General features: G+C 43.1%; 2 protein-coding genes across 2 annotated transcripts; both read left to right on the forward strand.

The window, feature by feature from the left end:
- Positions 1-3,768: 3,768 nt before the first annotated feature.
- LOC130490242 (vomeronasal type-2 receptor 26-like) lies at positions 3,769-8,787 on the forward strand. Its single transcript, XM_056864066.1, has 3 exons — positions 3,769-4,167; positions 6,608-6,734; positions 7,886-8,787. The coding sequence occupies exons 1-3, from the start codon at positions 3,769-3,771 to the stop codon at positions 8,785-8,787; spliced, it is 1,428 nt and encodes a 475-aa protein (XP_056720044.1).
- A 2,182-nt stretch (positions 8,788-10,969) lies between these two features.
- On the forward strand, positions 10,970-18,861 carry LOC130490243 (vomeronasal type-2 receptor 26-like). Its single transcript, XM_056864067.1, has 6 exons — positions 10,970-11,181; positions 13,326-13,617; positions 14,175-15,023; positions 16,187-16,414; positions 17,278-17,404; positions 17,960-18,861. Exons 1-6 carry the CDS (start codon positions 10,970-10,972, stop codon positions 18,859-18,861), a joined length of 2,610 nt encoding a protein of 869 aa, XP_056720045.1.
- The last annotated feature ends 1,206 nt before the right edge of the window (positions 18,862-20,067 follow it).

Consider the following 20,067-nt stretch of genomic DNA (forward strand, 5'->3'; position numbering starts at 1 on the left):
GGAAGCTACTGGCTCCCTACTAGGCAGAAACTAAATGCAGAAAGCAGGGTGAAATGTTAGAAGAAAAAGAGCACAGTATGTTTTTATGCCCCGATTTTCTCTACCTTTTAAGGAGTCTTACAATCACCTTCCCTTCCTCTCCCCACAACAGAACTTTGTGAGGGGGTGGGGCTGAGAGAGTCTCAAGAAAACTGTGACTAGCCCAAGATCGCACAGCAGGTTTCATGTGGAGGAGTAGGGAAACCAACCTGGTTCTCCAGATTAGAGTCCACTGTTCTTAGCCACTACACCATGCTGGCTCTCAACAAGTTCAACAAGGACTTGCGTTTTCTTACACACTATAGGTACATCTTAGCAAAACCTCGGACTCTGTACATTCTAGTTGGTAGAAAATGCCATCAAGTCAAAGCAAACTTGTGACAAACGCATAGGTATTTCAAGGCAAGAGAGGGACAGAGGTGGATTGTCATTGCCTGTCTCAGCAATAACAGCCCTGGACTTCCTCGGTGGTATCCCACCCAAGTACTCACCAGGATCGAACCCTGCTTAGCTTCCGAGATCTGATGAGATCAGGTTAGTAAGCTTAGTAAAACTAGAGGAGGGTCTCTGCATTTTCTTTCAACAGCTTTGGATTGTCCATCTTTGGCAAGAACAATCACTCAAAAAGGGTTTGCATCCATATTGGCCAATAATAAAAATCCAAAGCAAAGCTCTGTCCAAGTGATACCTTCCTTGGGACCAGCTACACTGACATAAAAGTGTGCCCAAACTTTCCCATTTGCCAGAACTCTTTATCAGGCTAGACATTACAAAACTGAACACTGCATTTGTACGCTGAAGACCCATTGGTGCCTTTACTGTAGATTGGACTATACATATGCATATATGACACTGCCATATACTGAATCAGACCTTTGGTCCATCAAGGTGAGTATTATCTGCTCAGACTGGCAGCAGCTCTCCAGGGTCTCAGGCAGAAACCCTTCCCTTCACCTATACCCTGGTCCTTTTAACTCAAGATGCCAAAGACTGAACCTGGGAAACAAATCCAGTTCACCAGATTAGCATCAGCCCCTCATGTGGAGGAGAGGGGACTCAAACCCAGTTCTCCAGATCAGAGTCCACAGCTCCAAACCACCGCTCTTAACCATTACACCACACTGGCTCAGATCAGAAGCATCAGTTTTGTTTTTAAAACAATCTTTATGTGGTGATGTTAATCAGATCCAGAGTAGAGTAATATTATAATAAAATGATGAGGGGCACTGTTGAATTATCATCTAAAAGAACATTCAACCCCATTGACAGGTCAATTATGAATTTCTACCAGCACGTCCTGGCCTTGGCATTTGCTGTAAAAGAGGTCAATGAGAATCCCAACATCTTGCCCAATGAGACGCTTGGATTCCACATCTATGAGAACTACTGTGATGAGAAGATGACCTATCAGGCGACTTTGGAGCTGCTGTTCAAATCACACAGTTTTGTCCCTAACTACAGATGTGGCACCCAGAAAAATCACATCGCTGTCATCGGGGCGCTTGACTCGGAGAGCTCCTTCTATATGGCAGACATCTTGGAACGCTTCAAAATTCCACAGGTGGGGTCCGTGTGCAGGGTACTGGGATTTTTCCAAAAACGAGACCTGTAATTCTGTCTTCTGTTCTCGTTTGATGCTTCTGGAGCAGGGAAAGGTGTTTTGGGCCAAAATTAAATCCTTCCTTGGGCAAAATTAACCCATTGCAAAAAAAAAAAAAAAAGCTTTTAGAAACAATGTTCAGTGACTATTTCCCTGCAATTTCATCCGTAACTTCACTAAACCCAGATTGCACTTTGCAAATCATCCTTGGCAATTTTACACAGATAGGAGACATAGTTAAACTGTGGAACTCCCTGCCCCAGGGTGTGGTGATGGCTGCCAACTTGGAAGGCTTTAGGAGGGGAGTGGACATGTTTGTGGAGGAGAGGGCTGTGCATGGCTACTAGTCAAAATGAATACTTGTCATGATGCTTACCTATTCTCTCTAGTATCAGATGAGCATGCCTATTGTATTAGGTGCTGTGGAACACAGGCAGGATGCTGCTGCTTCAGTTGTCTTGTTTGTGGTCTTCCTTGAGGCACCTGGTTGGCCACTGTGTGAACAGACTGTTGGACTTGATGGGCCTTGGTCTGATCCAGCAGGGCTTTTCTTCTGTTCCCCTCCTGTTGCTTCATGGAACCCAAGCTAAATGTGGTTAATTCTGCTGCTCATTCACAACTCATACAATAATTTATATATTTGTTTACTTCATTGTACCCCTTGGGGACCCAAAACGGCTCACATCAGTCTCCTCTCCTCCATGTTGTCCTCACAACAATTTTTGTGAGGTAAGCTAGGCTGAGAGTGTGTATGTGTTTGAGAGCGAGAGAGAGAGACTATGCCAAGGTCGCCCCACTAGCTTCCATGGTTGAGTGGGGTTTCAAACCTTGGTCTCCCAGGTCCTAGCCTAGCACTTTAATGACTGAGCCAAACTGGTACTCAGGATCTGTTCAGGTGTGATTCTTACTACTTAATTATCAAAAGCACATCCTGAGACTTCAGCTCTCACGGAATCTAAATATTCCTCCAGCAAATATAGAGCTCATCACTTTGTGTGTAAAGGGCCATCAAGTTGCAGCCGACATCTGACACCCCCAGCAAGGGGCTTTCAAGGCAAGTGAGAAGCAGCGGTGGTTTGCTGTTGAATACCTCTGCAGAGTCTTCCTTGGTGGTCTCCCTTCCCAGTACTGACCCTGCTTAGTTTCCAAGGTCGGATGAGGTCTGGCAATTTCAGACCATTCCATAGCCCACATCAGAAAAGCTTCTCCTTAAATCAGTGGGACTCAGCTATGCTTAACGTGGGCCAAACTGTGCCCTATTTGTGATGTCCTGGTTTCTTTTCAGAGATTGCACACTCTTTTGGGAAAGCAACATGTTGATTCTCCGTTCTGTACAGCTCCTAGCACACTGTTGTCTTTTGCCATCAAGTCACAGCTGAATGATGCCGACCCCGTAGGGTTATCAAGGCAAGAGATGTTCAGAGATGGTTTGTCATTGCTTGCATCCACAAGGGGCTTCCAAGGCCAGTGAGAAGCAGAGGTGGTTTGCCATCGCCTTCCTCTGCAGAGCTTTCCTTGGTGGTCTCCCTGCCAAGTATTGACCCTGCTTAGCTTCCGAGATCTGACGAGAGCGGGCGATACCATGCCTTCCCACCAGAGCTCATCACAAGACGCCACAATAAAAGAAATTCTCTGTCAATTTGTCTCTGAAATATCTGTCCGTTTCCTCATAGCTTACCTATGGTTCATTTGCCTCAGAAGAGAGTGAGACCAGAGATGTTTCTTTTTACCACATGGTCCCAAATGAAGACCGGCACTACACCGGGATTCTTCGCTTGCTGCTCCATTTTGGATGGACATGGGTGGGGCTCCTTGCTGTGGACGATAACAGTGGAGAGCGTTTCTTACAGAAATTGGAGCCGTTGCTTGCCCAGAATGGAATCTGCTTGGCTTTCGCTGAAAGAATCCCCCACCAAGTGCAATGGGATAGTCATGAAGCTTTCAATGTCATACTTGCATCCATAGATAAACATTTCCTAGACAAAATAACCAGTACATTTATCTTCTATGGAGATTCGAGATCATTTATAGTACTGAATGCTTATCTTTTTATAGGGCCTCTCGCAGCTGAGAATACATTCAGCAAGGTATGGATTTTAACCGTCCAGGTCAATTTTGCCCTAACGGGCATGGAAAGGCTGTGGGATTTCCATTTCTTCCACGGGGCAATCTCGTTCACAGTTCACTCAAATGAACTTCAAGGTTTCCGTAAATTTCTTCAAGGCATAAAACCTTATGGGGATGAACAAAATAGCTTGCTCAAGTACTTCTGGGAGCAAGCATTTGACTGCACGGTTGTGGACGGCAAGGAGTCCGCAGAAGTCGATGATGCCTGTACTGGGAAGGAGAAGCTGGAAAGCCTGCCCAGCACAGTTTTCGAAATGGACATGAGTGGTCACAGCTATAGCATCTACAGTGCTGTCCATGCCGCAGCACACGCCTTGCATACCATGTCCTCATCTCCATCATACTTTAGAGGAAGAAGGCACGGCAAAAGAGATGGATTTCAGGTTTTTCATCCTTGGCAGGTAATGGAATGGCCTACCTGAGGAAGACAGGAAGGATCCTGCACATTTGTCTTTCCACACACCGTTTAAAACAGAATTGTTCAGGAGCACATTCTCTATAAAGGCAATGTGGTGATGGGATGGAAGGTGGCATGGATCTCATCACATTTTGGATGCTAAGTAGGGTTGGTCCTTGATGGGGAGACACCCAAGGAAAGTTCTGCAGAGGAAAGCAAGGGCAGATCTCAGTTTCCTTGAAGGCCCCTTGCTGGGGTCTCCAAAAGTCAGTTGCGACTTGAGGGCACATATATGAGTGCATAATAGGGCTATATTACAATGAAATCTTTCAGGAAGGTGCACTTCACAAAGAATATCTGTGGACTAGAGTACAGTGTATAGTATGCATTCCGTGTGTGCAAAGTGCCATCAAGTCACAGCTGACGTATGGCGACCCCTTTTGGGGTTTTCAGGCAAGAGACTAACAGAGATGGTTTGCCAGTGCCTTCCTCTGCACAGCAACCCTGGCATTTCTTGGTGGTCTCCCATCCAAATACTAACCAGGGCTGACCCTGCTTAGCTTCTGAGATCTGATGAGATCAGGCTAGCCTGGGCCATCCAGGTCAGGGTATAGTATGCATTACCTCTATATATTATCCTACCCCCACGGCATTTTCTACTTATGTAATACCTTTTTTATATTATATAACATATAGTGTCTTTGTTTCAAATTTCTGTAATCCTAGTCCAATTACTTTGCTTTGATTTGCTCTGTGTAACCCGTCTCGAGTCTCATTGAGAAAGGCAACTATAAATAAAGTAAATAAATTGATAGATTAGTACTAGGTGGGAGGGCGTCCAACATGCACAGTGAGCACATGTGGAATTATGTTGAACACATTGTCCATAGACAATGTTTTGGAGTTCGTGTTTTCTTCAAGACTTCAAGCCTTAACAAAAACAAAACAAAACAAAAACTATGAACACAGACAGTTCTTTTGTATGAGGTCAGAAAGTTGACGTCTCAAGGTCAGTTTTGTCTGCTCTGATCGACAGTAGCTTTCTGGGATCTAAGGAAGTGCTAATTCATATCCTCTATCACCAGAAATGGTGGTAGATATGCTGTGCCATTGAGACATGGTACAAATTTTCTGTCATCTATAGCTGCAAAGTAGTGGTATTTTTTTGGTTGTGTCTAGAAAAAAGTGCATAAATATGTAACAGTAAAAATATCAGAGTGAAAAATCCAATTTCATGCTAAACATGTATTTATTCGCTTTCAACCAGCTCCACCCACTTCTCCAAGGCAATGCATTTAACAACTCAGCAGGAGAAAAGGTATCTTTTAACAGTGACAGGGAAGTGGAGGAAGTAATTGATATTGTGAACCTGGTCACATTCCCAAACAGGTCCTTTGTTAGAACAAAACTTGGACGATTGGATCCCACAGCTCTTGATGGAAAAGAACTGATTGTTCATGAGGATTTAATTGCATGGCAAACCGGCTTTGACCAGGTGTGGATGCTTACACATTCCTGGACCCACTGTATTCTCTAGATGAGAGATTATGGAGGGCAGAACTGACCATTGTTGCATAAACTGATTCCTGTGACTCATGAGTTGGTAATACGTTGGAGTACTGAGTATATCTCTTTGTCAAAAATCATAGAAAATAATTTGACATACATCAGAAGCACTGTGAAGTATTTCCAATGCATTGATTAGAATGTGATGGATATGTCAGGGAAGAAAGAGAACACTTCTTGGCTGGCATCATCATCATCATCATCATCATCATCATCATCATCATTATTATTATTATTATTATTATTATTATTATTATGTAAAGTAAAGTTCCTGGCAAGTATCAACTGGCAACCCATTGGCTGTACTAGTTTCATGGGGAAGCTGCTGGGCATGGCATTTCTTTTCCCAGATCCCCAATATTTACTCAGAAAATGAACAGAATTGGGCGGGGGGGGGGAAGTATCCAGAAAGTATCCAGAAAGCATAGCTTCATTGTTCAAAATATGCTTGTACTTGTTAATACATATGAGCCAGCGTGGTGTAGTGGTTAGGAGTGGTGGACTCTAATCTGGAGAAGTGGGTTTGATTCCCCACTCCTCCACATGAGTGATGGACTCAAATCTGGTGAATCGGGTTGGTTTCTCCACTCCTACGCATGAAGCCAGCTGGGTGACCTTCGGCAAGTCATAGCTCTCTTTGAGTCTCTCAGCCCCACCTACCTCACAGGGTGTCTGTTGTGGGGAGAGGAAGGGAAGGAGATTGTAAGCCTGTTTGATTCTCCTTAAAAGGTAGAGAAAGTCAGCACATAAAAACCAACTCGTTTTCTTTTTCTTGCCAGTATTGGACCACCACATGGGTTTCTTTCTTTCTTGGTACAGCACAGGTTAATAATCATGCTATGCTGCTCACATCTACAATTTCTTTACTTTTTGGATAGGTGCCACCTCTTTCGGAGTGTAACCCACACTGCCACCCTGGTTCTCAAATGAAGAAAAAAGAAGGGGAGAAATTTTGCTGCTATGGTTGTTCTCTGTGCCCTACAGGGAAGATTTCGAGGCAGAAGGGTAGGTAACATAGCCCAACCCTGATAGTCAGGCCATTGATCAACTAGAGTTCATGCACCTACCTCTTAAGCCTGCAACACTGGGGCCAAATGTTACAGAATTTGTAGGTGTGATTTGAAAACTGGGGGAGCCAATCAACTCCTGTGCTTTCTCAAGCTGCATTTTCATTTATGGGCCATGAAGGCTGAGAAATCTAGCAACATTTGTGAATTTATCTTTAGGAAAGGTGAGGATTCCTAAAGAGGTCATCGTTTTCTTGGTTGCTCACTGAGTCTGCAGGTCGTACTTCCTCTTTAACGCCCAGTATCTGTGTAACCATGAGCTACAGCTACATCTCCAGTTTTCTAGGTGCCATAACTTGTGCCGAGGATTTTGCAGAACTCTTTACTATGTTGCCATGAGGACCAAAACAAAAGCACTCAGAAAAGCAGCGTGCAGTAATCAACGCATGCTGAGTCGGATGTGCGCTCACACCTTGCTGCCTCAGAGACTATTCTATGGCCCTGTTTGTTAGACTCCGTTCCCAAGGAATGCCCAGGGGCACCTATACAACTGTCCATCTCCTGCTGCATCCTACTTCTCCTTCCCATTGTAGCCTGCTGGCCCCCTCACCCAAATTTTCTTCTTGAGAGACACAGGGCCATCAAGAACTGCATAGGGGGCCAGCAGTTAGCTCATTCTGTGCAACTAGACATCTTGGGTTGGATAATGCAGATCGGTCCTTTTTGAGAAGGTTGTTTGCTCCTACTGATGGAGCCTTCGGCTGACTTGAGAGACAAGCTATGGTGGCACCAGAAGCAAGCACCACTGCTACAGTCAGCATCTATGAATGGCTGGGCAAACTAGTAGACAGGCCTAGATTGGTCATCGGAACCCATGAAGATCCATCCAGCATTTTTGAAGGCCTCCTGAGCTTATCAAACACAGGAAACAAACAGTCATGAAAAACTAATTAAAGGATTGTTTTTCTGATGAGTTTGAAGGAGCAGATAGCCTTTACCCTCTGTCCCAAATGAAGTTAGGTCACCTTCACCAACCTGAATTGACAACCATATTGACTTAACATTGTCAGCCACTACTGTGTTGAGGATCAGTCTTGAACTGCAAGTGTATTCATTCTAGGGTGTTCCTTTTTCCTCTTTTTTTTCCAGACATGGACTATTGTATCAGCTGTCCAGAAGATGAGTACCCAAACAGGAACCACGATCAGTGTCTTCCCAAGAGAATGAATTTTCTGTCTTATGAAGAAACTTTAGGGATCAGTTTGGCTTCCGTTGCTGTGTCTTGTTTCCTGGTCACAACTTTGATTCTCGCAACTTTCATTAAGTACAAAGATACCCCCATAGTCAAGGCCAACAACAGAGATATCACCTACGCTCTCCTGGTCTCCCTTTTGTTCTGCTTCCTCTGCTCTTTGCTTTTCCTTGGAGAACCAAGCAAGGTGACCTGCTTCCTTCAGCAATCAGCTTTTGGCATCATCTTCACAGTGGCGGTGTCTTGTGTCTTGGCCAAAACCATCACAGTGGTTGTAGCCTTCATGGCTACCAAGCCAGGGTCCAGCATGAGGAAGTGGGTGGGGAAAAAGCTAACTAATTCCATTGCTCTTTCCTGTTCCCTCATTCAAGCAGTGATTTGTCTGTTGTGGTTAGGAACCTCTCCCCCATTCCCAGATTTTGACCTGCAATCTCTCACTGAAGAGATCATAGTAAAATGTAATGAAGGGTCTCTCATCATGTTCTATATTGTCCTGGGCTACATAGGACTTCTGTCCATTGTAAGTTTGACTGTGGCTTTCTTTGCCAGGAAGTTGCCAGACAGTTTTAACGAAGCCAAGTTCATCACCTTCAGCATGCTGGTGTTTTGCAGTGTCTGGGTGACTTTTGTTCTGACCTACCTGAGCACCAAAGGGAAATACATGGTAGCCGTGGAGATCTTCTCTGTCTTAGCCTCCAGTGCAGGGTTATTGGGTTGTATCTTTTTCCCCAAGTGCTACATTATTTTGCTGAGACCTGAGTTAAACAACAAGGAGCAGTTAATTAGGAGAAAGAAATAAAGACTCCCAATGGTCCTGTGATATGTATTTTTCCTTTGGTTTCTATGGAGGAGGGACACCAGCTTCGGCTACCATATATGCCAAAGGGTGATCTATCCCAGCTGAACGGTGGGGCAAATGTACCTGTCTTGGAATATCAAAAAAGGGAATAGGTATATCTACTGCTGATTATAATGGTTATCCAGATAATGTTGATCAGTTTGATGCCTAAAAAGAAATGGCTTGTCTTCTAAAAATTAAAGAGTGTTTATCACTCCTTATTATTCATGACTGGCTTGTCAGTCAGTAGACATATTTACTTAATATACTTCCCCCCCTCCTTTTTAATAGAAGTTATTGCTTTAATTTGCCAGTGATGTCGCCATGGGAATGGCTGTGATTATTAACTTTCGTACAGTAAAAGAAGAGACATTTTTGTGGGGGCTGGAGGACTAAACATATTAGATGATTGATAGCTTCTACTTGTGACAAGAAGTGTTCTAATTTCTATGGGGGAGGGGTTGAGGATTCTAGTGAGACCAACACAAACCACACACATTCATGCTTAGAGTTGTGAATCAAACAAATTTATGAAGCACAATTGAACAATAGTCCAGTAACAGCAGATAATCAAGAAAAGCAGCGACCTGCCACATGGAACCCACCAATGTATTTCCTCATGCCCACTTACTTCCAGCGCCTTGGAGATAAAATGCCAGTAGTCTTAAATACAACAGGAGACCGGGGGGCAGGTGGGGGTGGGGAACAGGGAGATTCACCTCATTTCTTATCAGGTGATTGACAAGAACAGCACTGATCTTATGACAGGCAAGTGTCTCAGCTATGCAACCTCCGTTTGGCCATGGACACATAGAATCATAGAGTTGGAAGGGACCACAAGGGTCAGCTAGTCCTACCCCCTGCATGATGCAGGAAATTCACAACTATCCTCCCCCCTACATCCCCAATGACCCCTATTCCATGCCCAGAAGATGGCAAAAAAAAATCCTCCTGGATCCCTGGCCAATCTGTCCTTGAGGGAAATTGCTTCTTGACCCCAAAGTGGTGACATTTGGAACAATTATCTAACAGAGCAGTTCCTCAGTGGAACAAGCTTCCTCAAGAGGTGGTAAGCTCTCCTTCCTTGGAGGTTTTTAAGCAGAGGCTAGACGGGCATCTGTCAGCAATGCTGATTCTATAACTTTAGGCATGTCATGAGAGAGAGGGCAACTTGGCCAGCATCTAGGCATGGAGTAGGGGTCACTGGTGGTACCTTCCAACACTAAGATTCTATGATTCTGTTATTCTTTCCAATTGTCACAATAACTACACTAACAGGGCAATGCTACGCCGAGTTACTCCAGTCTAAAGCCATTGAAATCAATGGTAATGCTTCATAGGGTTGCACTGTAAAAGAGCAATCCTAACCAGATCTACCCAGATGTACTCAAAAAGGCTTACTCCCAGGAAAGTATTCTTAGGATTCCACTGTAAAAACTATTGGAAATGCTTAGACTGTGTTTTACTTAGCTGCTATTTGAATTCCCATCCTTAACAAGTTGAGGCCATGTCTAAAATATGTAGGCCTTCCTCCAATCCCAGCCAACCTGATGGTTTTGTTTGGGCCTAATTTTGTTGTTGGTGTTCCTCACCCTGGAAATCTCAAAGCCACTTTTTCTCAGTGTCCCACTGAGTAACAGAGGTGACCTAAGGTTAGAATTGGTAAAAAAAGAGAGAGAGAGAGAGAGAGAGACCCTGTATCTTAGCAGTGGAGTTGCTCAGAGCAAACTTGGCGGAGGCAATCATTTCCCGCTGGAATTGCCCAAATCATTGTAATTTGTTCGTTCTGACCGAATCTCAGGTGGCTTTTTAGAAAGTGCAAGCAACCCATCCATTAACCAGCTTGTACGTGTTGGTAAAAATCCTCCTTCTTTACTATTATGAGCTGGGAAATACAACTAGGCAGGGCCCGGTTTGTTTGGTGTTTTGCATCTTGTGTTGATAAAACCGATTTGCTCTTAGCGAATTTGCAGAATTAGCAGATATCCGAGGCACGCGTTTGTAAGTGAGGCAAAGTGGAAAAGGAAGGATGACGAGTTCCCCTTTTGATAAAGCAGGACCCCCACCTGAAATGGGCACATCATGATGGTGCAGTAAAACAACACAGGAGAGTCCGTGCCTAGAAAGGAGCACTGCTGGAAGGATGATGAGACTCATGGTATTGCTGCTGCTGCCTCCACTTGTGTACCAAATCGATGGTGCAAAATACCCTACATTCAATCCTCTCCCTGTTCTTCCTCAGTGGTACCAGCCGGGGGACATCCTCATTGGTGGGATTGTATCTCAGATGCTTTATCACTACCATACGCCCACTAAGGGCGAGCATCCAGAATGGGAATGGCTTGAGAGTTCAGAGTAAGCATCACCGCTCCCCTACCGTAAGTTTGCAGAGGTGTCGTTCTTTTAGTCCCTTCCAAGAAAAATAAACAGGAGTCCAGGAGCACTTTAAAGACTAACAGAACTGTTTTCCGGCTTTAGCTTTTATGGACTAGAGCCAGTTCCATGAAAGGCAGAAACTAAATGTAGGAATCAGGGTGAAATGGAAGAAGAAGAAGAAGAAGAATAGTTTTTGTACCCTGATTTTCTCTACCTTTTAAGGAATCTCAGACTGGTACACAATCACTTTCCCTTCCTCTCTCCACAACAGAGAGGTAGGTGGTGCTGAGAGGGTCTGGAGTCCGGAGAGAACTGTGACTAGCACAAGGTCACCCAGCAGGCTTCATGTGGAGGAGTGGGGAAACCAACCTGGTTCACCAGATTAGAGTCTGCTGCTCATGAGGGAGAGTGGGGAATCAAACCCTGTTCTCCAGATTAGAGTCCACTGCCCTTAACCACTACACCTCACTGGCTCTCAACAAGTTCAACAAGGACAAGTTTTCTTACACACTATAGGTGCATCTTAGCAAAACCTCGGACTCTGTACATGTTACTTGGGGGAAAGTGCCATCAAGTCAAAGCAAACCTATGACAATCCTGTAGGTTTTTCAAGACAAGAGATGTTCAGACATGGATTATCATTGCCTGCCTCAGCATTAGCAGCTTTGGACTTCTTTGGTGGTCTCCCACCCAAGTACTCACCAGGGTCAAACCCTGCTTAGCTTCCGAGATCTGATGAGATGTGGTTAGTAAGCTTAGTAAAAATAGAAGATGGTCTCTGCGTTTTCTTTCAACAGCTTTGGATCATCCATCTTTGGCAAGAACAATAACCCAAAAGGGATTTGCAGCCATATTGGAACAATAATAAAAATTCAAAGCAATGTTCTGTCCAAGTAATAACTTTCTTGGGGCCAGCTACACTGACTCAAAAATGTTACACACTTTCCTGTTTGTCAGAACTCTTCATCAGGGTAGATGTTACAAAATTGAACCCTGCATTTTTACACTGAAGATACATTGGTGTCTTTGATGCAGATTGCACTTTACGTATGCATATATGACACTGCCTTATACTGAAGCATACCTTTGGTCCATCAAGGTTAGTATTATCTGGCAGCAGCTCTCCAGGGTCTCAGGCAGAAATTTTTCTCTTGACCCACAGCCTGGTCCTTTTGACTGGAGATGCCAAAAATACCGTAGAACCTGGGCCTTTCTGCATGCCAAGCAGATGATCACTGAACCCTCTGATGGTCCTTCCAGACTAATGGTCAAAAAACTGCATCCAAGCAAGGCAAAACCAGTAAAAGAATCTATAGCAGCTCTTATAGTGTAAGAATTGACATTTGCATATGCTTTCTCAGGAGAGAGAACATTTGGTTGGGTGCAAGGTAGAATTTTAAGGGAGTCAAAGCCCATCATAAATATTGCTGTTCTACAGTATGAATAATGTTATTTGGTAAGACATATGTTAGATCAGAAGCATCAATAATTTTCTTTTTAAAACAATCTTTATATGGAGCGATTACTATGCAAATACCAAATAGAAAACTATTTAGATTAGCAGATGAAATTTGTAGTAAGAATATTTTAGGATGCAAGAAGTGTAAAGTATGTTCAGTATATGATTTTCATGCGTATAGTATATAAAAATATTCTAGAAAAGCAGTTGGAATGTGTAGAGAGTATATAATGATGTACCAAGAATAGGGCATGTTTAGCGTATTTGAAGAAAATAAGAGGTCCCTAGGACTACTTTTTGAATGAACTACTGAGTGTCTTTACAAGTTAGTTGAAAGAGTTTCGGGACGATTTAGGCCAAAGAATAAGATCTGATTTTGATACAGTAATTTCATAATCTATGTTTGTTAATATTATTTTTTGTTAAGGCTCGGAGTAGATAATTTTATACTAAATGACCCCCTTTCCCACTTCCCTTTTTAAAACTGTATCCTAAAAACCTTTTAATAAAAAGATGTATATATTTTTTAAAAAATATTTTTCTTTTTAAAACAATCTTTATGTAGAGCGATATAAATCAAATTCAGAGTAAAGCAATATTATAATAAAATGATGAAGGGCAGTGTTGAATTATAATCTAAAAGAACATTCCACCCCCTTGACAGGTCAATTATGAATTTCTACCAGCACGTCCTGGCCTTGGCATTTGCTATAAAAGAGATCAATGAGAATCCCCTCCTCTTGTCCAATGAGACTCTAGGATTCCACATCTATGAGAATTACTGTGATGAGAAGATGACCTATCAGGCGACTTTGGAGCTGCTGTTCAAATCACACCATTTTGTCCCCAACTACAGATGTGGCACCCAGAAAAATCTCATTGCTGTCATCGGGGCGCTTGACTCGGAGAGCTCCTTCTATATGGCAGACATCTTGGAACGCTTCAAAATTCCACAGGTAGGATGCGTGTAAAGGGTACTGGGATTTCCCCAAAAACGAGATCCGTAATTCTGTCTACTCTTCTCATTCTGTTCTCATTTGATGCATCTGAAGGAGGTAAAGGAGTTTGGGGCCAAACCTAAATCCTTCCCTTGGCAGAATTAACCTGTTGGAAAAAAAAAAGCTTTTACAAGTAATGTGTCTTATGACTATTTCCCTGCAAATTCATCTGTAACTTTGCTAAACCCAGATTGCACTTTGCAAATCATTTGGCAGGGCCAAAAACCTCCTATGACTGGCACTGATAGAGCTCATTGGTTTGTGTGTAAAGTGCCGTCAAGTTGCAGCCGACTTACGGCAACCCCAGCAAGGGGCTTTCAAGGCAAGAGAGAAGCAGGGGTGGTTTGCCATCGCAGAGTCTTCCTTGGTGTTCTCCTTTCCAAGTACTGACCCTGTTTAGCTTCTGAGACCGGGCTACCCCATGCCGCCTACCCTCCAGGGCTCATCACAAGAAGCAATAATAAAAGAAATTATTTCTCTACACATCTCTGAAATATCTGTCTGTTTCCTCATAGCTCACCTATGGTTCATTTGCCTCAGAGGAGAGTGAGGGCAGAGATGTTTCTTTTTACCACATGGTCCCAAATGAAGACCGGCAGTACAGCGGGATTCTTCACATACTACTCCATTTTGGATGGACTTGGGTGGGGCTCCTTGCTGTACACAGTAACAGTGGAGAACGTTTCTTACAGAAACTGGAGACATTGCTTTCCCAGAATGGAATCTGCTTGGCTTTCACTGAACGAATCCCCCATCAAGTACAAACCGATAGTCTTGATGATTTTAGTTACATACTTGCATCCATGAATATACATTTCATAGACAGAAAAATCAGTACATTTATCCTCTATGGAGATTCAAGGTCATTTATACTATTGAATGCTTATCTTTTTATGGGGCATCTCGCAGCTGATTATACATTCAGCAAAGTATGGATTTTAACTGTCCAGGTCAATTTTGTCCTAACAGGCATGGAAAGACTGTGGGATTTCCGTTTTTTCCACGGGGCGATCTCTTTCACAGTCCACTCAAATGAACTTCAAGGTTTCCGTACATTTCTTCAAGGCATTAAACCTTACAGGGATGAAAAAAATAGCTTGCTCAAGTACTTCTGGGAGCAAGCATTTGACTGCACGGTTGTGGACGGCAAGGAGTCCGCAGAAGTCGATGATGCCTGTACTGGGAAGCTGGAAAGCCTGGCGAGCACAGTTTTTGAAATGGATATCAGTGGTCATAGCTATAGCATCTACAATGCTGTCCATGCCGCAGCACATGCCTTGAACACCATGTCCTCATCTCCATCATACTTTAAAGGTAGACGGCGTGGCAAAAGAAATGGATTTCAAGTTCTTCATCCTTGGCAGGTAATGGAATGGCCTGCCTGAGGAGGTCAGGAAGTATCTCGCACATCTATCTTTCCACACACCATTTAAAACAGAATTGTTCAGGAACACATTCTCTATAAAGGCAATATGGCGATGGGATGGAAGGCCGCATTGGTCTCATCAGATTTTGGATGCTAAGCAGGGTTGATACTTGGCTGGGAGGGAAAGCTCTGCAGAGGAAAGCAAGGGCAGTTCTTTGTTTCCTTGAAAGCCCCTTATTGGGGTCTCCATAAGTGAGTTGTGACTTGACAGCACATATATGCATGGATAATAGGGCTATAATACTGTGGAATGTTTCAGGAAGGTGCTCTTCACAAAGACTACCTGAGGACTAGAGGACAATGTATAGTATAGTATCATTACAGCTGCGTATTAGCCTACGCCCTCTGCATTGTCTTATATAATACCACTTTTTTGCACTGTGTAGCATATCATGTCTAATGCTTTTTCGCTTTGTTTCAAATTTCTATAATCCTAGTCCAGTTACTTTGCTTATTAGAGGTCACATTTCATTGATTGCTTTGATTTGCACTGCGTAAACCGCCTTGAGACAACTATAAATAAAGTAAATAAATAAATAAATTAGTACTAGATGGGAGGGCGTCCAGCATGCACAGTGAGCACATGTGGAATTATGTTGTACACATTGCCCATAGACAATGTTTTGGAATTTGTGTTTTCTTCTAGAATTTAAGTCTTAACACACACACAAAGCAAAAACAAAAAAGCTATGAACACAGACGGGTATTTTATATGAAGTCTGACAGTTGATTGGTTCTCGTAGGTTATCCGGGCTGTGTAACTGTGGATAACCTACGAGAACGAATGAACTCTGACCGTGAAAGCCTTCGACAATATTCTGACAGTTGACTTCGCAAGGTCTGTTTTGTCTGCTCTGGTCGAGAATAGCTCTCTGGGATCTAAGGAAGAGATATTTCATATCATCTACCACCAGACTGATTGCATGCTGAAGATATGCTGTGCTATTGAGACATGGTACACATTTTCAGTCTTCTACCACAGCGAAGTAGCCATATTTTTCAGTAGAAAGAAGCGTATGAAGATGTGACAGCAAAAATCTCAGAATGAAGAATCCAGCTTCATGTTAAACATTTATTTATTCATCTATCTCTTTCATCCAGCTCCACCCTTTTCTTCAAGGCAATGCATTTAACAACTCAGCAGGAGAAAAGGTATCTTTTAACAGCGACAGGGAAGTGGAGGAAGTATTTGATATCATGAACCTGGTCACATTCCCGAACAGGTCCTTTGTTAGAGTAAAACTTGGACGATTGGATCCCACAGCTCTTGATGGGAAAGAACTGATTGTTCATGAGGATTTAATTGCATGGCAAACCGGCTTTGACCAGGTGTGGATGCTTAAACATTCCTGGACCCACTGTATTCTCTAGATGAGAGATTATGGAGAGCAGAACTGTCCTTTGTTGCATAAACTGACTCCTGTGTCTCATTAGTTGGTAATACATTGGAGTACTGAGTATATCTCTTCCTCAAAATTGTAGAAAATAATTTGATATACATCTGAAGCACTGTGAAGTATTCTCCATGCATTGATTAGAATGTGATGGATTTGTCAGGGAACTAAGAGAACATTTCTTGGCAGGTATCAACTGGCAACCCATTGGCTATACTAGTTTCATGGGAGAAGCCTCTGGGCTTGGCATTTCTTTTCCCAGATCCCCAATATTTACTCAGAAATTGAATAGAATTTTAATTTTTGGGGCGGGGGGGGTATCCAGAAAGTATCCTCATAGCTTTATTGTTCAAAATATGCTTGTAGCTGTTAATACGTATGAGCCAGCGTGGTGTAGTGGTTAGGAGCGGTGGACTCTAATCTGGAGAACCAGGTTTGATTCCCCACTCCTCCACGTGTGTAGTGGACTCTTATCTGGTGAGCTGGGTTGGTTTCTCCACTCCTACACATGAAGCCTGCTGGGTGACCTGGGGCCAGTCACAGTTCTCTCTGAACTCTCTCAGCCCCACCCACCTCACAAGGTGTCTGTTGTGGGGAAAGGAAGGGAAGGAGATTGTACGCCGGTTTGATTCTCCATAAAAGGTAGAGAAAGTCAGCACGTAAAAACCAACTCATTTTCTTTTTCTTGCCAGTATTGGACCACCACATGGGTTTCTTTCTTTCTTGGTACAGCACAGGTTAATAATAAAAACAGGCCATGCTGCTCACATCTCCAATTTCTTTGACATTTTTGGATAGGTGCCACCTCTTTCGGAGTGTAACCCACACTGCCACCCTGGTTCTCAAATGAAGAAAAAAGAAGGGGAGAAATTTTGCTGCTATGGTTGTTCTCTGTGCCCTACAGGGAAGATTTCAAGGCAGAAGGGTAGGTAACATAGTCCAGCCCTGATACACAGACCACTGATCAACTAGAGTTCATGCAACACTGGGGAAAATGTTAGAGTATTTGTAGGCGTGGTTTGAAAACTGGGGAAGCCAATTAACTCAAACCCTATGCTTTCCCATGCTGCGTTTTCACTTATGGGTCACGAAGGATGAGAAATCAAGTGACATTTGTGAATTTATCTTTAGGAAAGTTGAATATTCCTAGAAAGGTCATCATAAGAACATAAGAATACAAGAAAGACCATGCTGGATCAGACCAAGGTCCATCAAGTCCAGCAGTCTGTTCACACAGTGGCCAACCAGGTGCCTCTGGGAAGCCCCCAAACAAGATGACTGCAGCAGCATTTTTTTTTCTGATGAATTAGAAGGAGTAGACAGCCTTTACCCTCTGTCCCAAATGAAGTTTGGTCACCTTCTCCAACCAGAGCCAGCAACTTACTTGACTTAACGTTGAAAGCCACTACAATGTTGGGGATCAGTCCTGAGTTGCAAGTTTATTCATTCTGGGGTGTTCCCTTTTCCTCTTTTTTTTCAGACATGGACAATTGCATCAGCTGTCCAGAAGATGAGTATCCAAACAGGAACCACGATCAATGTCTTCCCAAGAAAATGAATTTTCTATCTTATGAAGAAACTTTAGGGATCAGTTTGGCTTCCATTGCTGTGTCTTGTTTCCTGGTCACAACTTTGATTCTCACAACTTTCATTAAGTACAAAGACACCCCCATAGTCAAGGCCAACAACAGAGATATCACCTATGCTCTCCTGACTTCCCTCTTGCTCTGCTTCCTCTGCTCTTTGCTTTTCCTTGGAGAACCAAACAAGGTGACCTGCTTCCTCCGGCAATCTGCTTTCGGCGTCATCTTCACAGTGGCGGTGTCTTGTGTGTTAGCCAAAACCATCACTGTGGTTGTAGCCTTCATGGCTACCAAGCCAGGGTCCAGCATGAGGAAGTGGGTGGGGAAAAAGCTAACCAACTCCGTTGCTTTTTCCTGTTCCCTCATTCAAGCAGTGATTTGTCTGTTGTGGTTAGGAACCTCTCCTCCATTTCCAGATTTTGAGCTGCAATCTCTCACTGAAGAGATCATAGTAAAATGTAATGAAGGGTCTCTTATCATGTTCTATATTGTCCTGGGCTACATAGGACTTCTGTCTCTCATATGCTTAACTATGGCTTTCTTTGCCAGGAAGTTACCGGACAATTTTAACGAAGCCAAGTTCATCACCTTCAGTATGATTGTGTTTTGCAGTGTTTGGTTATCTTTTGTTCCAACCTACCTGAGCACCAAAGGGAAATACATGGTAGCTGTGGAGATCTTCTCTGTCTTAGCCTCCAGTGCCGGGTTACTGGGTTGTATCTTTTTCCCCAAGTGCTACATTATTTTATTGAGACCTGAGTTAAACAACAAGGAACAGTTAATAAGGAGAAAGAGATAATATCTCGCACTATATGGTGATATGCCTTCTTTCTGTTACTTCTATGGAAAAGAGACACCGGCTCTATTTTGATATGTAGTGTGGGCTACATTATATGTTAATAATATAATGAAAGTATGCGATCTTTCTCATCTGAAGGGAGGGGAAAGGTGGCAGACTATGAAAAAGATCTCTACCTACTGATAGATCTCTACCTACTGATAGATAAATAACTAATGTAGTCCTGGTGATCAATTAAAAACCTTTTCAACCTGAAAAGATCTGGATAGATTTCTAAAACTTAAAGAAAATACCATGGCATGCAAGCATTCATTCCTCATGGGGAGGAGACACTTGCTTGGCAGAGATAACTGACACCTGAGAGAACAGACATGGATGATTATTTAGGATGAGTTGTTTCTCCCAAAGGCAAATTTGGCTTCCACTACAGATGACATTCAGGGGCTTCTCCCATCATCTTCCAGAAAACGGTGGCCAATTTTGAGGCTCCTAGCTTAGTTTCTGGATGAGTTATGTTTTCCACAGTAAATCATGGCTTCCATTGGAAAAATGGAGGGGAGTTCTTTCTTGGGGGTTACATGGTCCAGGATTTTTCAGTCGTCATTGTGTTTGGCACTGCAACTCCCATGGTCATCCTAAAACTGTTTGCCAATGTTGAGACTCCTGGCTTCATTTTCTGATGAGTTACGAGCACCACAGAATCACAAAGATGGACGGATATATGGGTGGATGGATAAATGGCTCCATTTATTGTAATAGAAATATAATATAAATCAATCCTAGTTTTAAAAGGACATATTGAGCAAATATGTGCACTGATGCATCCAGAACTAAAGCTAGGAGCCTCAAAAGTGCCCACAGGCTTCAGGACAGTAACAGGCATTGTTCTACCTGAACTAAATACAATTGGGACATCCTGGCCCAGATTATCTCCTGATTTGCTGCTATTTGCACTAGAAGCTACAGATTGACAGTGGCAGGCATAACACAACCCAAAATAAAGCTAAGAGCCTTAAAATTGGCTCAAAAGATGGGGTTGCCACCTATTAGCTCTGGAGCCAAATTTGGCTGAGTACAGAACCAAATATGGCCCCTTTTAAGAAAGACCATGAAATATTTAAGTTATTGGAGGAGTAGGAGGGATGAAAAATAACCACTGAGTGAAAGGAATAGCGTGGACAGGCCAAGCCTGACAACAGGCAATGG

The sequence above is a fragment of the Euleptes europaea genome, chromosome 18 (genome assembly GCF_029931775.1).
Source record: "Euleptes europaea isolate rEulEur1 chromosome 18, rEulEur1.hap1, whole genome shotgun sequence".
Lineage (NCBI taxonomy): Eukaryota > Metazoa > Chordata > Lepidosauria > Squamata > Sphaerodactylidae > Euleptes > Euleptes europaea.